This window comes from Onthophagus taurus, chromosome 1 (genome assembly GCF_036711975.1).
Source record: "Onthophagus taurus isolate NC chromosome 1, IU_Otau_3.0, whole genome shotgun sequence".
Lineage (NCBI taxonomy): Eukaryota > Metazoa > Arthropoda > Insecta > Coleoptera > Scarabaeidae > Onthophagus > Onthophagus taurus.
Window position 1 is genome coordinate 31,275,837 of NC_091966.1, and position 20,151 is coordinate 31,295,987.

Here is a 20,151-nt window from a genome sequence, read left to right on the forward strand (position 1 = left end):
TAACTTCCCCAAAATAGTCCCAATTTCACCATCAAAGCGTTCACACGTTAACAATAATAATAATAACGCACCTTAGACTTCAAAGAAAATTGCGTGAGGCGTACGCATAAAAAAAAAGAAAAAAAACAGAATGAAAAGCAACCACCAAAAGTACCAATTTTACGACCTCTCTCTAATAACTTTCCGGGATTTTGCGGTTCACGCTTAACGCCTCTTCCCAAAAAGAGTACATAAACGGGATCATAAATTGGCTCTATATACACGTCCTCCGGAAACTCTTTGAATAAATTTGGCCGGACAGAATGGTTTGGAAGCAAATGAAAAAAAAATTTGATTCATAGAACTTTCCTCAAAGACTCGTCTCGTCTCGTTTCGAGTTTATAAAAGTTTTTTAAGCCTTTGTGTGGATGATGGGATGAGTTTAAAACTAAGCAAAAAAGGGAGAAAAATAAAACTTTAACGCGAAAAATGTGAGCTCGTACGGAGTTCTAGGAAATGCTCAACTTCACCACCGGTAATGGAGAAAATATTGGGTCGTTTATACCGTGATTGTCGACGGAATATTTTCCTTTTTTTGATTTGAAAAAGATTGAAATTGGATGGGGACGTAATTTTATTGGAATCGATTTTATTTTATGAAGGTTTAAGCATTAATCCAACGTTTTAAACGAGATAATTTCATTTAGGATTTTAAAGTATTTAACTAAATTGTTTTAGTAATTTTTATTGTGTTACTTTTCGGCAAATACCACAAAGTTGTAACAATAACACGTTTATTGTTAATATGTGTAGAAGGATTAATTTTGCTGAATTCGTTTATGTACGTTAAATAAACCTCAAGTTTCGGCTGACGTACAATAACAATAATTACAAACGATTCTAATTTAACATAAAAGCTTTTCTCTTAAAGTTTTCTCCGAAGTGTAGTATTTCATCAGATAATTGAAGTTGAAAGTTAACGTACGGCACTTTATGTAAACTATAAACTTTCTTTAAAAACAAATTCGAAAACGTACGTTGGGATTTAAAAGTTGATTTATCTACGAACAAATATTTACTTTATTTCCTTTTTTTGAGAATTCGCGTATTTACTCATCAAGTTACAGCTCAGGAAAGCCCACCGTTTAAAAAGAAAAATAATGAAGTGAAAAGTAGATGTAATATTAAAGTCAAAATACTCCCAACTTATTAAGCTTTAAAATATCACCCCTTTCATTTCTCCCCCTTAAAGGATTGTTAGTTGACTTCGAAGCAAAGGAAATTATTCGATCTTACACACAAAATAGAATAAGACAGGAAAGGGTACTTACCCAAGTCTCCCTCAGCTAGAGGTCCGACGGCACCAAAGAACCGTTTGTCCAGGAGTTGCAAAAGTTGAAGCGCCGTGTCCCTTACGACGGGTCTTGGACAGCCAGTGTTCATTAAAGCAACGTTAATGATTGCGGTGTAATGATCGCAAGGATATTCTCTGTAACAATAGAAAGAAAAATGTCGCATTAAAGATGTATACTTATTTAATTTTTAATCATTAATTCATTAATATCTTTTAAAAGTAAACCAGGTTTATTTTATTGCAAAAAAATTCTGCAGAAAACAACGAATTTAATAATAATTAGTTCAATCCATTGTTATATTTATTAACAAAAACAATAAATTGAATTAGAAACAAGCAGCAACACAAATATCAATCCCAATTTCAATTACAACCACTTAAAATATACAGTTTACAGCACTGAAGTATAAAAACTGAGTGGTGCTGACAGGGGTCCACTGTTACGGATTTAAAGTGATTATAATGTGCGCCTGTGGTGACACATTTTACATGTTAACATGGTTTAGGTTTCTAATTGTTCGTAGCAATTTATCGCCTTGTTTAGATGTTTTTATATATTGCAGGAGGTGATCTTATTTGTTTTGTAAGGTGGAACGATAGTAATATAGCAACAATGACAACCAATTATAAGTAAACAATTATAAGATTAGCATCCATGGAAAAAATGGTGGTAAATATATTGGTTGTAAAGAATTCAGAGATAAATTATTGTTTTATACAAAAATTATAGTATTTGTTAATGGTAAAAATAGTCTAAATCTTCCTATTACGTTGAAACATCAAACCTCGTCCTATTTCCTCGACTCTTTATATCTATTTAGCAAACAAAATGAAATGTAACGATGGGTATTTCTACACTAGTACAAATTTGGAGAACTATTACACTGCGAATGTAAAACAACCGGATCGTACAACTATTACTTAGATGACAAAAAGTTGTTTTTTTTGGATGTACATCCGACCACAACATAACCTCAGTTTGATTTTGTATTATCACATCAACATTCTGCTTACACTCTAAAACGCAATAATTGTTTGCTGTTATTAGACCGATAAAAATCTTTTGGAGTAGGAAAGTGAAGAAACAGTAAAAAAATATGCGTAATATTTTATAACGTTTTAGAAGTTGAAAACTGTGAGAGTTAGTAAGGGAAACCATAAAAGGAATGCAGCAAATGAGATCAGTTAAATTTCCTTCATAGAAGAGAAAGTAGAACGATATTTTTGGAAACACGATAATGACGGATTGTTCCATTTTCAGGCTGCATTTCAAAGGAAAGAATATTTTCAAAGGATGACTCTATACATTACGGAAAATATGGACACTAATAGACACTTGTAAAAAAACAGTAGTATTGTAGCGTCCAAATGCGGCTTACGAGATGTGACGATACATAGTAAAAGATATATTATATACAAGCTTGGTAAAATAGTAGAAGTAGTTTTAGGCCCACTTTTACCACCTCTTGATAAATTTATCCGATAGATAAATTGGCGTTCTTAGCCAATGACAACGCTTAAAACCGCTGTAACCATGGTAATTATCTATCGGTTAAATTTATCAAGAGGTGGTAAAAGTGGGCCTTAGTAGTTTTCATTTTTAACAACGACGTAGTTCAACCATTTTTATAAACTGTAACGTGCTCGTCTTTAATTTTAAAAAGTTTAACTAATTTTATGGTACTTTTTGGAATTAAGAAATGTTCTACAACATAATCTGTCAATCATATAATTATTTTTTGATAAGATGGGATAAGATAAGATGGGTGTATCTTCACATTTTTAACGAAGTCTATGAAGATACCTATAAGGCGAAACTAGTCAGACGAAAAATAAAATTTTACAACCAGTAAAAGTACATTGAAACTGTTTTCCATTTTTGAAATAGTAGAAGACTTAGAACTCAAGTTTTCAGTCAATACGGATTCCAATGTCAAATCTAGAAGCCAAATTTTTTAGATATCTTTAACTACATATGCAATTAATATGTTTTGTACACATAATATAATAAGTTTGAGCACAATTGAACCAGTAGTTTTTGAGTAATCGTGGAAACCAGTTACCAAAATGCTGATTCGAAAAAACTCGCTAGAAGTTTTTGTAACTTTTATATTGTGGAAACTTTGAAATACAAGTATTTACAGTTAATTTGCCATAAAAGAATCCTTCTTACAGGTCGTACATCATGTTATTTGTGTTTCTTGCTAAACGGAGCCAGCGTGTTCCTGCTCGGGTAACGTCGCGGATCTCTTTGCGGCTGTGCGTTTACTATTCTTATTGACCAATTTTACTCCCGTCACATCCATAATCGTCAATATTAAAGATTATAACAGCTAAGAAGTTGCACCTTCAATTGTCATCGTTTTACGTGTTACGATTTAGAGGCTTGTATTCTCTTTATTTTTGGTATCTTTTTGCATTCTAATCAACAAAATATAAGGTTTAAGATTCAAGAAACTGGAATTTTCTGAATTTTTTCAGTGTCTTTGTTATTCCTCGAGTACATTATAAAAAGAAACTATAACGAATTACATGGGCTATATGTGTGGGGCTTAGTTTTATTGAAGAGTTTCTTATCCGATACTCATAGTTTAAGCTCTTATTATAATTTAATCAAGCTCTTATTATAGCCGGCATTTCACAAAACTGTTCCCATAATTCCTGCAGTAACGGTTTTATTATGTTTATATTTATGTACCTTAAAGGTTGACCACCATCTTTTGGACACTTTCCAATATACAGAATCATATGAGGTACCTTTTTCTATGTTCCCAATATGCATAAATCTTTATGCAACACTTCTATAAAGTACTCTGACAATTTGATGTACAAAATGATCCTCATTATTTTATTTTATGATACTTCTACACATGTTTCCATTCTTGGGGCAGATAAAAGTTTACATGACAAATGAGATGTAACGGTTATATGCCCGAGGTTAACTGGATAAGGAATGTTCTATGTGTGTATTACATTTTCTAGGAAAACACATGAGACCAACGCTTTCAAAATTTAGATGTTCTTAGTAAACCGACTTTCAAGCAGCTTCCTATCTTACTCGAGAAATGAGTATTTGTGAAGATGTCAATTGGATTAGCGATTGTTGAATTAGAAAAGAACATTTTGCAGTAATGCATTTCGAATACAAAAGGCGATTGTTTTCAAATTGCTTTGAGTCTTTCTGCTTGGGATTTTTAGAATTAGATGACCTACTTCCGCATGTTTCATTTAACCGTCCTTTAATCTAAAAATGGAATTTCTAGGTCCTTTTAAGTTACTCTCTCTACCACATAATTCGTATTTTACAAAAAGTCTTCCTTTTTAAGAAAAACACTAAGTATATAATGTATTTATAACATTTACGAGTTATAGTAAAAAAAATTATTCTCTTTCTGATTTATTTCTGTATTTTTATAACCTATTTTCCGGTTTGCAAACATAAATTTTATGGAAACAAAACAAAAGCGACATAAGAAACCCCCAAAAACACGCGTGAAATGGCGGTATCGGAAACATATCAAGTTGCTATCGGATTTTGGTGTTATAATAAAAAGCCCTCCGGGGAAATCGGATGAAAATTCGTGCGGAAATAATGCGAGAGTGGACTTCGCACTGTCGATTCAAAGGGAACAGGAAGAGGAAACAGCGGTTGATTTGAGCCCATAAATTTACAGTGATACAATCTAAAAGAGCGCTTTATTGATATATTACGGGCGAGGAAAAAAGATCAATCTAAAATCTGTCGACACGTTCGTATTTGACCATTTCGAATGTGGGGAAATAACATTCGTTATAAGTTTCCTTTTCTATTAAATAATGTAATATTCCAAACCATTTTTAAAGTTACATTGCTACATTGCATATGACAGTTCATTTTTCACCTCAAACCCCATTATTTATTTTCGTTTCAAATTTTTGTCGACAAAAACGTCTTTTTATATGCAAATTACATCACTGCACTGAATGCACCGAATTATTAACAAAATAAATTGTTACATAATACATATTTCATCGTAGTTTTTGTTTTAAAACTAAAATCCTTTAAACATCTAACAAACCACGTCTTTACTGAATTCCACTTTGACGTGAACTTGGAAAACTTACGAGGAATTTATTAAGAGAAGCTTCCCGACGCGACTAGATCCACCTGTTCATGCAAATTTAGGGGAGAAGCCTGACTGGAGTTAACCGAAATTATGCAGCAGGAGAACATGATGCATTACCGCGACCTACGCGACCATTTTAATTTATTTTTGACTACATTAAAAATGTTATGAAATGGCCAGATGTTTTTAAAACGTTTATAAATTTTTCCACCGGTTAAATTAAAATTTAATCAAAACCTCTTGCGGTTGTAATGTAAATTTATAGTAAACACTCACTTTGCGCTGAAGATGGTCGCCAACGCAAGGAAACATCCGTCCGCAACCGCAGGATTTCCGGTATAACAACGATCAACAGCCCAATCTAACAAAGGACCTATATCCGGGTTAAATTCAAGGAGAAGGACGACAGTCTCTCTGGCAAGATTGTACACCTGAAACAATACGACAAAGGGTAATAAGGAGTAGTAAAACTTGAAATTAATTTAATTAAATACTTACTCGTTCCTCGCTACTATTAAGCAAAATATCTAACCATTGATAAAATAATCCATCATCAGCTAATCCATCAGGATCTATACAAGGTCCACAACATAATAATGCGCTCATCGCTTGCAACGCGGCAAATTGAAGCTCCGTACATTTTTTATGAGATTGGTCACCCTCTAAATTAGGTGTTTGTCGAAAAGGTAAACCATATTTCCCTGACCACGTTGAAAATAACATAAAAAGATTTTTTCTTAAGTCTCTTTTAAGTAAAGTTTGGCAAGTTTCCACTAAAAACAAAAATTTTAGAACATCAAAACTGAAAAAACAAAAAATCTTACATGAAAAACTTTTAATCATTTTCGTAATAAAACTACAAAAATGTAACGTAATCTCTTTAACAGCGCTAGTATGTTTATCCGGCTCACTCTCGAGATAAAGCCTCGCCCCATCCATATACTCCAAAAAAGTTAAATGTAAGGAACCGGTATCTCTATCCAAAACAAAAGGACTAACACCAAACGTTCCTTGTTCCGCAACCAATTCCAGAACTTTAACCAATTGAAGACGTAACGCATCGCGACGTCTCCTTCGCCTAACATTCTCTTGCTTTCTGTCAACCGCTTCCCTAATGTAAACCACTAACTCCTCCATGACATCCCTAAATGAGATGATTTCGCGAAATAGTAGAGATCCAATTACGAAAATGTTTCATAAACTTACTTGAGAGCGTCGCTGTTCACATTCCCAATAGCTAAAACTGCTGTGTCCCTGACATCGCTAACTTCGCATCGTAAAAGGGGGACAATTAATTTGTAAAGAGCCCCAGGTGAAACGTTACCGCCAGGAGTTTTTGTGTCATTTCGTTCCGCACTTAAACTATCCGGAGATGAGCTAAATAATATAATTCAATTAAAATTATTTTTTAGTTTTATTAATTTATTAAAGTTTGAAGTGAACATGTTTTTACAGCTTCAATGCTTAAAAATGTTTAAAATGATGTTTAAACTGTAATTGTTCATTTTCTTAATTTATGAATGTAAAAAAAATATTTCTAATGGTTATATGCTTGAAGAAAACGGAGAAAAAATTAGAGTTAATTGAAAGGGTGAGTATTAACATTTAAAAAGGAATTATCTTGCTACTAAATTAATTTTTAATAACTAATTTTTCAAATTTACATAAACCATCAAAATTATTCCCTTTTAAAAAAACCTTGTTTTTGCAAGAATATATAACTAAACGAGACATTCACCTGGTTCTTTTATGTTTTCGCATCGCAGACAAAGGCAACGTTATCCGGCCTGTTGAAATGCAACCCTGCGTCTGCGCTAAATTATCTAGGCTCACGCTAAAGGTACGATCACCACCCCCGAGGGTACCGTCAATAGAACTTCAAATAATAGAGTTAGCATGCTCTCGAAACCTGAACGAACTAATAAGTGTATGACAAAGCTTTCATGCATTCCAAAAACAGAATTTCGCCCCTCACCAAACATAAAAACCAATTTTAAAAGATAACACATCGCAAAGATAAACTCAAAACGTAATTTTTAAACAAAAACACCAAATTAAATGTTTAAACAAAGCTAAAAGAGTATAACAAAAAAGGTTATAAAAGCATTTTTTAAGCTAAAGCTGTGCTTTTATTAGTTATTTAATTATTAATTTAAATTTAAAGTTAGAATGGTTTTACAATTTATTTTAACTTACCTTAAACTTAAATCGGGACTTGCACATCTTACTATTGGACTTGGAACAGGAGGAACAACATGGAATGCAAAAGTAACGTAATTTTTCCAAAGATGAATGTAAATATCGCGTTCGTTAACTGGCTTTTTAATTGTTGTTGAACTTCGTAATAACGAAGCGCGATTATCGTTAACGGGACTATAAGAAATAAATTAAACAAATAAAATTTAGGAATTTTTTGAAGAATTAAATTAACTTACGTTGGATCAATAACTGGAAATAATGCATTGATTCTAGTAAAAACAATCGGCCAAGCATGATTAACCAAAGTTGGGCAATGAGTTAAAATTCGATCTCTTTGTAAAAATCCAAATAAACACATACTCCAAGGATCGATAAAGTTTAGTCCAAAACTTGATCCAATTCTACTATCTGATAAAAAAGAAATAATAAATAAAATCTGTGAAAGAAAATCAAATTAAATCTGCATCATTTAAAAAACTAACTTGATCCTGTATATAATAAGATTAATTTAGAGCTAAGATGGGGCTACTTTAGCTAGCCCCACAGTATTCGGTTCTTACTCGATCGATTTTCCCAAGTACCTGGTTTGCTTTAATATTACGTTATACGGTTGGATAGAAATTAACATAAGCTCAAAATTCTTAGATTTCAACTTATATTTCTTACTTGCAAATTATTGGAAAGTTATAGTGCCCGATTTGAAATCTTATAATTTCGTTAAAACGCTTAACGACGTGAATATAGCCGAAAAACGGTGTATGTTTTATTTGTAGAGAACACAAATTTTGTCTCCATTTTTGCTAGTTAACCTTGTACACACCCCTAAAAACAACTTCTTCTCCAACAGACGTACAGGCTCCAATTAGACGGACTTGAATCTACAATAAATCGGTGATAACGAGAGAACTCTTTGCGAGCATTTAGTGATTTATATTTCTATCGAAAGCTTGCGTCATGCTCTAAATAAGAAAGTCAACGTTATCAAAGGGAAATTATTAAAATGTTATGTAAATGCAATAAACACAATAAAACCATTCAATTATTTTTTTTATTGGTTTATCGATTTTTATGAATAACATTTTAATCAATAACTTGAGCCTAAATCAAACAGAATATCTCGAGGTAGATCTTTATATTAAATGTCAATATCAATATACATGGTGCGAAAACAATTCCAGTATAAGAGAAATAAAAGAAGACACAGTAAGGAAATATTTGAGCATATAGAATGCATAAATAATCTAAATAATTCTAATGAAACCTGATGCAATAAACAAAGCAGCGAAGAGAGTTATAGAAATAAGACATAGTAATACATAACACGTGGAAGCTATACACATAATTGGCTTGGATGCAGTTACAAAGTAGCTGAACAAACACAACTCGAAAATAAAAGCTAGCAAACTAAGGAAATAAAGAAAGAATGCACAAGCTATCACAGCTATAAGAAGTTGGCGAATACTACAAAGGAGATTTGAACTGGGTTTCAGTAAATATAATTTAGAAATGACAATATGATGATTATAGATGTTAATCACTTGGCTTTACTATAAGGTACGAAAAGGCCGACCAATATAAAAACAATGTCAAAATGAAGTCAATGATATGTAATATCCGATATAAGAAGAAAAATGAGACAAGGTAAGTTTATGATAGTTTTGAACTGACTCTAAAATCGCAACAATGGCATCAAGAAGAACTCTAAAATTGCTGGATAAAAAAGTTAGAAAGGAAAGTGCACAAATAAATATACATGGGAAACAATTAAAGTAACAAATCTACCAATCGCAAATACACTAGAAGCGAATAAACACAAAGCAAATAAACTTGACTAGAAGCACGGAACCGATGAATGAAGTAACATAAACAAAAAGCGAATAGGATTTTTATGACAGAAACGAATAAAAATAAGATTGGTTGGTATCATTGGTATGCAAACAAAGATTGAAAGGAAGTAGAGTAATCCGTCGTCGAACACGGTGTACGTGTATGAAATTCAACTTAGGGACATTGCAAAAGTTATAAACGGTAGAGAAGAAAAAAGTTATTCTAGAACCAGACTAGATAGCAGAAAAAAACTACCTATTTTGAACAGGCATTTTCGTGGTATTCCAAAGACAAATGGATGCGTTAAGACGGTTAAAAGGAGCAATGACGCATTTAACAAATTAATAATATTCATATTTATCATTAATTTTGCATGCAGAAATGAAATTTTTGGTAATATTTTTTTCATGTTTCGACAAGTATATAGTTACTCTTAACGAGTTGTTCAAGAACTTTTAATTGATACTAGACATTATTTACTAATCATTCTTTATTTGATATTTAGATCGGGCATATCGTGTCAAATTATGTCTTGCACAGTACATTGAGTATTTGATATACCATAAGATATTTTTACTTTAAGCCAGTAAGACTTTAAGGCTACTAGATCATTTAATTAGAATGCGTGCTATATTCAAATAAAACACAGAATAATTAAATATTGGGCTAACAGGTATTCCAGGTGCACTCCACATCTTATAATTAACTATGGAATTCGATATCGTTCAGATGACCACCACGAGTACGTTTGCAGCAAACGACGCTTTGGATACAACTTTCACACATATCCAATCACACCTCCGGCATGAAATTCACACTACTGTAATTTTTTGTAGTTGTAATGGCAGTCTCTTGAAACACATGTGAGTTGGTTGCTGTCCAATAACCCAAATAAATGTTTAATCAACCAACATTATTAAATGTTTTTGCAGATCGTTTACTGAAGAAGATGCTGGACTATGAGCTTCATATAATATTTCATTGTTAATCGCAAATGTGGACAGGCATAATCAGGAAAATTCTTTTGACAACCTTATCATACGCTTATTTGAAACGTTGACAATTTTCCATTCACCTTAGTGAATTCACTCTACCTAATAATGAAGCAATACTTTTATCATGCAAAATAAAAAAGGGACCCGAAATACTTTCGAATACCAGAGAAGGAGCGTAGACATACGGGAAATAACACTACTCAACATCAGCCATATTTTGGAAGATACAAAGATCTAATTAACAGTTAAATCAGTCAGTTAAATGTAAGACCTCTAACTATAAATGGACATAACAGCAACCAGTTGAGTTCGTGTTTTTAAATTTGAAAATCTTCAGATCCGCGGTTTAGAAAAACTCACGAGTTAAGTGATTGTCCAGTTTAATGGCAGTCCTAAGCAATGGTAATGGTAACAAATATGATTTGATTTCAATTACTGACTCAAACAAAATGATACATTGTATAAAAATATAGATAATGGAGAAAATAAAATATAGTGAACATCAATGAGTTAAATGTGAAAACCCAAAAATTATAAACGTTCTCCTTGGCCAACAAAGCGGATACACAAAGATACCCTGCAAACTGAAACAAGATCATTGGAATCAGACACAAGTGGCCTCTGAAGAAAAGAATTGTTATTCGGAAAACTTTAGAGGAACGAAATAAAATTATGTCTCCTCCCTTACATATACAGTTAGAGTTAATGAAGCAATTTGTAAAAACTTCTGATCACAAGGGACCATTATATGCATACCTTGTCCAAACAATATCATCCTAAAAATAACTAAAGATGTAGTAATAACAATGTTAGAAACACAAGTACAAATAGTTCGCAAAAATATTAATCATACGGCGTATGTAGATGATACACTGCGAACAATTTCATCAGCTGTCATTGAAGAGATGGCGCAAGAGTAATATTTTCATTTCCTGAAATTATTATACTCCTATTTTATTGTAACCACGCTTTTATTACCTCAGTTTATTACTGTTCCTATAAAAACTAAGGTTTCAATATAATAAAGTATCACATCGTTTAGCTAAAAGAGCTATATAATTTTTCATTATATGGAATGACTTACATTATTCTAAAATATGCGGGCATTCCCATATTTTACATAACCCGAAGAGTGATATTTAAACATATTGTGAAATACTAATTGAAGTCTAACGAATTCCATTAGTTCAGGTATGAGATTTACCCGCACCCACTACATTAAAATTATCAAATATACAACAATCAATATTTTACAGTACAAACTGAACTCTGGTTTTAACTTTGATTTCATTTTGGGTTTAACTTGTATGTTTTAAACATAAAAGTACATATTTACATGAAAATTAAGATTATAAAAAGACTTCATTAATACCTTGATTTTCAGAATTATTAATAAAAAAACATATATCTATACATCAGATATCATTTTAAAAATAAACAATTTTATTACTTACCAACTTTGCTTGAGCCATCTTCATGTAAACCAGCCGTCCAAATACAAGCATTTCGATCAGCTAACCATTGAAGATCTATATTAGAAACTGCTTGAATCGCTGATTTTTCTGTTGCTGGTAAATGCGGAATACATTTTTCAATAACCTGATTTATACATTGATCGATAACATCAATTGCAACTTGATCTTCAGAACAATTTAATAATTTGATTAATGTTTTAACATCTCTTAAAATATGGACTGCGTGTCTTCTACATGATAAACGATAATTACATAACATGACCAAAGCGAAAGCTTCGACGAGATGCAAAACGGAAGATAAAGGTTCAGGTTTTTGATTATCTGTTCGATAAGTGGCGGCTGTATCTTTTGTGAAAGTTGGTTTCGCGTTTTCAACATCCTTATTATTAATCCGCATTGTATTCGAATTATTTCCGGAATTATTTAAAGACATTTTCCAAGCGGTTAATAATTGATATAACATTTTTAATCCTGCGTCAACTAAATTTGGAAACGTATCCAATACATCTCGAATTAAGAATTGTGTGTAACCCCACAAGACATCTTGTCTCCAATCGGGAAAATCCATCACCAAAGTTTGTAAACTTTGTAAAGCTAACCCTTGAAGTTCACCGTCCATATGAACAGTTAATCTTGATAATAAATCAACTAATTCGGTTCCAGTCATCCCGTCAGGAATTAAACGCGGCACAGCAGCAACACAAGTTCTAAACAAATCAATTCTCGGTTTACGTTCACCCGTTATCATCTCATCTGGTTCTTTATTAACGTTTTGTGTACTCGTTTTCATTAGAGGCCGTCCATACTGAGCATCTAAAGCTCTTAAAATATCAACAAAAACTCGTCTTACATGAGGAAAATAAGCGGACATTCCAATACTCCTTGCAGTATCTTCAGTTAACATTTTATTTAAAAACGTTTTTCTTACGCGTAATGTATTTCCACTTGGTAAAATCCCCATCGATCTCGGCATTGGAGGTTCACCTTCTTTTTGTTGTAAACCATCAGCGACTACCAAAAAAGCTCTCAAACCTATATTCATTCTTTCAGGTGTTAGAATTATTTTAATAGGCCGACCAACGGAGAGAAGATCAAAGACAATCTCTTTCATTGCAAAATCTAAACGTTCCTGAGCTATGAATTGAATTATTTTTACGAATATGTTTAATGGAGTGTCTCTTGGGACGACACCTTTCGATCCTTTGGGAAATAATGAATTAACAATGCTTTGTAAACGAGATTGGGTCGCCGAATTACTTTCACATTTTATACGAATCATATAAACCCAAAGTAAACGATGTAAAGCTTCTGTTTATGTAAAAAAAGTAATAAATAAATAATATTGTTATTTAAAAATTAACTCTTTAACGCATTTTTATACACATTTCTTAATATATACAGGGAATACTAAATGTCTTCAGTTCTTAATTATTGTTATTATTGATTATACAGAAATAAAGACGGCGCTATAGTCAAAAGAAACTTTCCCTTCATCACAAACTTTTTATTACGTGCATGTTATAGAGCATCAAAAACTGTGCAACTTTCCTTATTAACATTGATTTCAAAACTTAGTAGATTCGAAGATATTTAACATTAAAAAAAAAAGAATTGAAATAAAATTATTTATATATATCAAAAAGGTGGTCACAACAATATTTTCTAACATAAATAACAAAACATTAACAAAATAAAGAACAGAATTACATTTTAGGTTACCAAATGAATTTTTCACCATAACAATAATTGAAACAACAAAAAAAGACATAATAACTGCAAAATTATTTCCATTTTCATGCACGCACAATTCGAATCGTCTTACCAATTCAACATTACATATTCTCACAGCACTATTTGTACCAATCCATCGTCATGCAAAGCTGCGGTTCAGGTACTGAGTCACTATCTGTGCGTTATGTGGAAGTGCACCATCTTGGTGAAACCACGTCGGTCTTTTTAATGCGCCCACCAAAACATTCAGCAGTTCAGGAAGATTGTTCTGCAACGACTCCAAGATACCATTATCTTGAGACCAATATAGATTGCTTTGCTTGGATACTATTCCATTATTATGGAAACGACTCTCGTTGCATCACAGAATGTTATTGAGAAAGTTGTCTCTACGCCAAAACTAAAATTTCAGCCAAAAACTGAAGTCAACAGATATCGTCGCCTGGTTGTAAATGTTGAACAAAATTGCACTTATACAGCAAAAATTTATTTGTTCTTTTTAAATTCGATGACATGTAACAGAAATTTGCGCGTTCTCTTATTTGTCGCAATGGAATGGACATTTGCATGGAGTTTTACATAAAGCTAGACTATCTTTGTGGACTTGTCGTAGTCTTTGTGGAAAAAATTGGGGTCTTACCCTAAAGTTTGTGAATCATGGATAAGTTTTACAAAGGTAGGTTCAATAAGTGCATCCAACATTCATTAATAGTTTTTCAATCATTTGTTGTAAATCGATTAATTAGTTTACTAGTATAAAATAGTGCTTTTTTCTTTTTTCTTGGACTGTAAAACTTTGAATTGATGCAGATTAATCATTAAAATGGTCTTATATTTATATTATCCATTAATATAAGGTGCCTAAATTTGCCTAATGGAGAATTATGCTTGTTTCAGTATCTGAAAGTGTAAAAAGCGATCTTTCTGAGATTTGGAATACTCTAAATGATTCATCAGCTGTTTACACGCAATTTTATGAACATAGTGACATAAAAGATTATAATGACGAAGATTACTGTGATCTGTACAGAAGAAGGTTTCCAAGTTTTGTAGCTAAGCAAATCAAAAATGGAAGCAATGTAACCGAACAATGGCAGTATTTAAGTTAAAAAATAAGGCGTGGTTAGAAATACTCTTCAATTGACTTCAATGACGGATCTCGCTCAAAGTCTTTTTCCGAAGTAGGTGAATCTAAACGAAGGAAAGTAGCATCATTACTAGAAAGAGCACAATCCCAAGAGCTGGGGTACACAGTTGGAATGAGCCTAAACCGTGAAGGTAAAAGAAATACTGCTACTATTGTTAAGCATGTGTTAAATTTATCACCCAAGAGTGCTTCCGAAATAAAACGACGTATTTCATCCCCAGACGAAAAACTGTCCATAAAAGTTTATCCAGAAGATGCGCTGGCCCACTATGTTGACAATAAGTTTACTACACAACAATATAGCTACTTTACTTCCAGCTATTGGAAGCACAACTCCCTTGCCATCATCAACAAAGTACTCTAGAGCAATTAAATTAGTACAAAGAAAAAAGAACTAAACAGTTCAAATTGAGGTAGAAAGTATTGAAGAACAAATAAAGGAATGACATCTTTAGAGATTCAGTATGAAAATAAATCATATACGTTTTATCCTAACTTTTATTTCACTGTGGTTGATGGGAAAGTTGTAAGCAAGTTATCAGTGCAAAATTGTCATCTTTGTGGGGTAACACCTAAAGAAATAAACAATTTAGATGATGTACTTAAGAAAAATAATTAACAATGTAAATTTGAAGTATAGTATTACATGCTTGGATAAAGTGCTTCGAATGTTTACTTCGTTCATATAGTCTACAGAAGACATAAAAAGTTGGAAAATTACAAAATTATTGAACGTAAAAGTTGATAAAAGGAAATTCAGGTCGATATTCAGAAACCGGGTTTTGGAACAACTAATGACAGGAATACCGTCAGAAGATTTTTCAAGGTCCAAATCACTCAGCTAACATTACCAGACTGGATGAAGACCCAATTTGCCTGTTTGCGGTAATTTCAGTAACAATTTCTTCTGGATTTGCAGTTGATTCTGCCAAATTCCATGAATATTGCGTAAAAACAGCAAAAATATTTGTTAAGAATTATAATTAGTACTACATGCCTCAAAGCGTGCATAAATTATTAATTCATGGAGGCCAAATAATAAAAATGTACCTATTGGTCAACTTTCCAGAGACCCAGAAAGCCCATAACAAAGATGCTAAATATTTGCGGGAACATAATACAAGAAAATTTTCTAGAAAAGATACGATGGAGGATTTGTTTCACCACTTATTAATTTTCAGCGATCCGCTGATTACATCTCTTAGACGCAAGAACTACAAGAAGTCTTCATTCTTTATTGTTGCCTATTGATGTTGTGGTATTGTTAACATCGCCAGATGACGAAGACAGCGACGAAGACTGATCAAGGAAGCTCAAAAAGCTTCATTTGACAACAATATACCGTGTATATTTATAGAAAATCGAATTTCTCTAAATAAATAATACGTACTAGTGATGGAACGGATTGTGATTTTGCGAAAAGCTGGATACCGCGCTGGATATGCGGCATCCCCTTCGGCCGGATATCCGGTTATCTATCCGTCCATTATGGTTATAATTTCTAGTGCATTTCTGAAGTGATACCCTACATTGCCACATTATTACCATATTTGAATAAAAATTAAATGAATAAGAAAGCTGATAAGATATGTCAACTTATTTGGATCCAAGATACAAAATGAACTTTTTTGATGCTGATTTAACTAACGAAGCAACTCTAAAAAGAGAATACTTTCATTAATAATTGGCGATATTTCCACAAGGATCCTTCAAGAAATGAATTTTATAGCGAATTTTGAAAGTTATCGATGAAAATTGCAACATCGAAAATTTTATCAAAACTTCAAATATTGTTTTCTTAACACGTTGACTGCCGCGGGTATATCACGCGCATTACTACACTACAGAAGTGTGTACCAGTTTTGATACACACGGCAGTCAACGTGTTAAAAACTAAATGTTATTTTTCAAAACATGTTTTTCATTGGAAAGAGGACACTCTTATTAACACTTTGGGAAATCTTCAAACTCATATTCCAAGAAATGGATTTTATACGAATTTTTAAAACTTAATCGGCGAAAACTGCAAAATTCGAAAAAATTATCGATCATTTCAAAAATTTATTTCTCAAAAACTAAAAGCGATTTTTCAAAACGGCTTGTTGCATTAAAAAGAGGATACTTTAATTAATAATTGGTAATATTTCCACAAGGATCCTTCAAGAAATGAATTTTATAGCGAATTTTGAAAGTTATCGATGAAACTTGCAACATCGAAAATTTTATTAAAACTTCAAGTATTGTTTTCTCAAAAACTAAAAGCTATTTTTCAAAACGGGTTGGTTCATTGGAAAGAAGACATTTTCATTAATACTTTGGGAAATTTTTATACTCATATTCCAAGAAATGGATTTTATACGAATTTTTAAAACTTAATCGGCGAAAATAGCATAATTCGAAAAAATTGACGATCATTTCGAAAATTTATTTCTCAAAAACTAAAAGCGATTTTTCAAAACGGCGTGTTACATTAAAAAGAAGATACTTTAATTAATAATTGGTGATATTTTCACAAGGATCTTTCAAGAAATATATTTTATAGCGAATTTTGAAAGTTATCAATAAAACTTGCAACATCGACAATTTTATCAAAACTTCAAATATTGTTTTCTCAAAAACTAGAAGTGATTTTTCAAAAGGCTTTTTGCATTAAAAAGAGGATACTTTAATTAATAATCGAAAGTGATACAGCAACAGTTGTTAGTAATGAATGTGATGTGATGATGAATTACAAGCAAAGAGAAGAAAACTAGACGAAACTGTAACAAGAGATTTTATATATCGTATTGGGATTGTTACAATGAGGTTGCTAATGACAAACCTGATATAAATAAAGTTGTATTCAATAAAAAAAGTCCTATGGGGTTGAACTTGATTATCTGAAGTGTCCAACACCTAAAAGAGATACTAATTCCTATGAATGGTAGAGTACTAAGTAATAAGTTTTTAATATCTGGCCAAAGCCAAATATCCGGCTTTGGCCAGATGCCTACAATGCCTACAACGAAGAGACTGATTTGCAGCACATTAATGTACCAAGAGATTGCCTGTTTTGGTACTTAAAAATGCGTTAAAGAATTAAAAGGATATATTTTAATATAATTATTTTTTTTACTTACCAACTGCAACTCTACACATTTTTGGATCCCTGCTTTTTAAATGTGATAAACACATAGCAAGGAAACAATGCCAATTTTGTAAAAAAAATTGTTTTTGACTAACACACAACAAACAAGTAATTAAAGGAAAAAATGCTAATCGATGTTTAGATTTAGTGCTGGCATCTAAAGTTTGTGAATACAACATTTCAACGAAATTCTTTAAACAAGGCACGTTCACTTCGTTTTTAACGGTCTAAAAAAGAATTAATTTCAATCAAAATGCTTTAAATAAAAAAATAAATAAAACTTGCAGCTGAAACAGGTACTAAAATTTCAACGAATAATCCTGCCAAAGCATGTTTGATATCTTTATCTTTTACTTCTAAAAAATATTGGGCGCATTCTTGCATAAATTGAAATGAGGCTTCAAATTCTTCAATAGGAACCATTTTTACTCTAAAGAATTTCATCCCCATTAATAAACTGATTATACTTTGGGTTGTATGAGGACTCGGATCTTTTCCTCTTAATTCTTTTAGTTCTTGCATAAAACGTGTTCTGACAGACATAAAACGTGATTGTGCTAATGCACCAATAACTTCAGCGTATAAATCAGCTATGATATGAATGTTTCCTGCGTTTGGTCCAGATTGTATTCTAAAATAATCAACAAATTAAATCAAATTAATACAACAATCTAAATATTTACCCATCTCTATATTTAAAATGTTTAAACGCCAAATTTTCTATGTACTGCACTAAATTTTCATGTCCGGGATGAAAAGATAATTGCTTTAACACTTCAATAAGAACTAAACAAAATATAAATTCAACAGCTAAATCTCGTCTTTCTTGTTGAATATCAGCCTCACTTCTCTCTATTGTTTCTGATGTACTTCCAGAAACAATATTTATAATACTATAGTAATAAAATAAAAACATTATTTTAATTCCAAACTTGATATTGTTCATATTTTTTTACCTTTTTCCTTTTGGATCAGCTTTCTTCTGTTCAGAACTAGCAACTTCATAAGACATTTGTCTTTCATACCAAGAAAACAAAGCTTTTAATAATGAAGGGAGACAGTGCTCAGCAACAGAACCAAAAGCACTTAATAGTTGATCAAAATTTGTATCTTCACCTCTTTGTAGAAGTTTAGACAACAACTTTTCCTGTTTAAAAATAATTTATTTCATATCAAAATTAAGACAAAAACTTTTTTAATAAAAACTTACTTGTGGTTCTCCCATAACAGCTTCAATTTTTTTCTCAGCTTGAATGGTAAAGTCAGCAAATAAGCTTCGCATTACAAATTCACCCGGTCGAATATCCATGTCTATAAGTGGTCCAGCACTAGGATGAGGAGATCGTTCTTTGTGGGCACCCCAAGGTAATAAACTTCCTTTATTAGTACTATTTAACGAAACAGAAACTGTCCCATTTTTAATATCAGGTTCTATAACAACACAAATTATTTCAAAATAAACATAATTACATTTTTAAAGGATAAAAATGAACTTAAAAGTGGCACAACAGCAAAGAATATACAAATTACCTGGTGACACTGAAGTTGCTAACAAAGCATTATTACTAGCATCTACAATGGAATTAACCTGCAAAGTGGGACTAAGCAACGGACCTACTAACGATACCCGTTCAGCATTGGACAAAGATGTGTGTCCACTGTGAGTGTCTGATCCTGAACAAATGCTGTGTGTAGAATCTACATCAGAATCTTGACTGCTCAAAACGATTTCTAAAAAAAAAATAGATTTTTACGAAAAATTGTGCAATTTTAATTAATCTGCTTGTTCACACCGAATGACTGAATTTTGTAAACAAAAATTGGTTAAATTTAATTGATAAATTATCACTTGAATAGGTAGATAATGTTTCCCCACTACGTACTTATCCAATCCGATATGCAGATAATACTTTTGAATATAACAATAAACTCTGTCTACCTGTGTTATCTCCTATAGTGGAGAGTTGTTCCGTGTTATCAGACATTTTATCCTTGATATTTACGGAAATTCAATAAAAAAACTCCTAAAACGTAGGTATACTCCCCACTACAATGTTAAGTGAGGAAATTATTCATTTAACACATTTCTTTTAATGTATTTGTTAACCGCATAGCAAAAAATTTATTTTCGTCATAAAAGTTTTGACAAGTAACTGACAGTTGACAAGTTAACCTAGGTTAGTGTCAACAAACAGTAAACAAATTTAATTT

The 20,151-nt window shown here is 32.0% G+C and overlaps 1 protein-coding gene across 3 annotated transcripts in view; it reads right to left on the reverse strand.

The window, feature by feature from the left end:
- The window catches only part of LOC111421251 (Protein furry), an 80,487-nt gene extending 60,372 nt beyond the window's left edge, over nt 1-20,115 (reverse strand). For 2 of the 3 annotated variants that reach the window (XM_071199666.1, XM_071199665.1), the window contains exons 1-16: nt 19,880-20,115; nt 19,471-19,671; nt 19,151-19,371; nt 18,897-19,087; nt 18,624-18,833; nt 18,226-18,571; nt 17,933-18,167; nt 11,915-13,243; nt 7,875-8,046; nt 7,636-7,812; nt 7,178-7,315; nt 6,646-6,816; nt 6,264-6,583; nt 5,938-6,212; nt 5,716-5,870; nt 1,311-1,468 (exon numbers count right to left, since the gene is read on the reverse strand). In XM_071199666.1, the coding sequence (XP_071055767.1) occupies nt 1,311-1,468; nt 5,716-5,870; nt 5,938-6,212; nt 6,264-6,583; nt 6,646-6,816; nt 7,178-7,315; nt 7,636-7,812; nt 7,875-8,046; nt 11,915-13,243; nt 17,933-18,167; nt 18,226-18,571; nt 18,624-18,833; nt 18,897-19,087; nt 19,151-19,371; nt 19,471-19,671; nt 19,880-19,925 (4,345 nt within the window). In that variant the 5' untranslated portion in view covers nt 19,926-20,115. The remainder of the gene's footprint in view (nt 1-1,310; nt 1,469-5,715; nt 5,871-5,937; nt 6,213-6,263; nt 6,584-6,645; nt 6,817-7,177; nt 7,316-7,635; nt 7,813-7,874; nt 8,047-11,914; nt 13,244-17,932; nt 18,168-18,225; nt 18,572-18,623; nt 18,834-18,896; nt 19,088-19,150; nt 19,372-19,470; nt 19,672-19,879) is intronic. The other variant, XM_071199667.1, reaches the window with a different exon arrangement.
- Between the last annotated feature and the right edge of the window lie 36 nt (nt 20,116-20,151).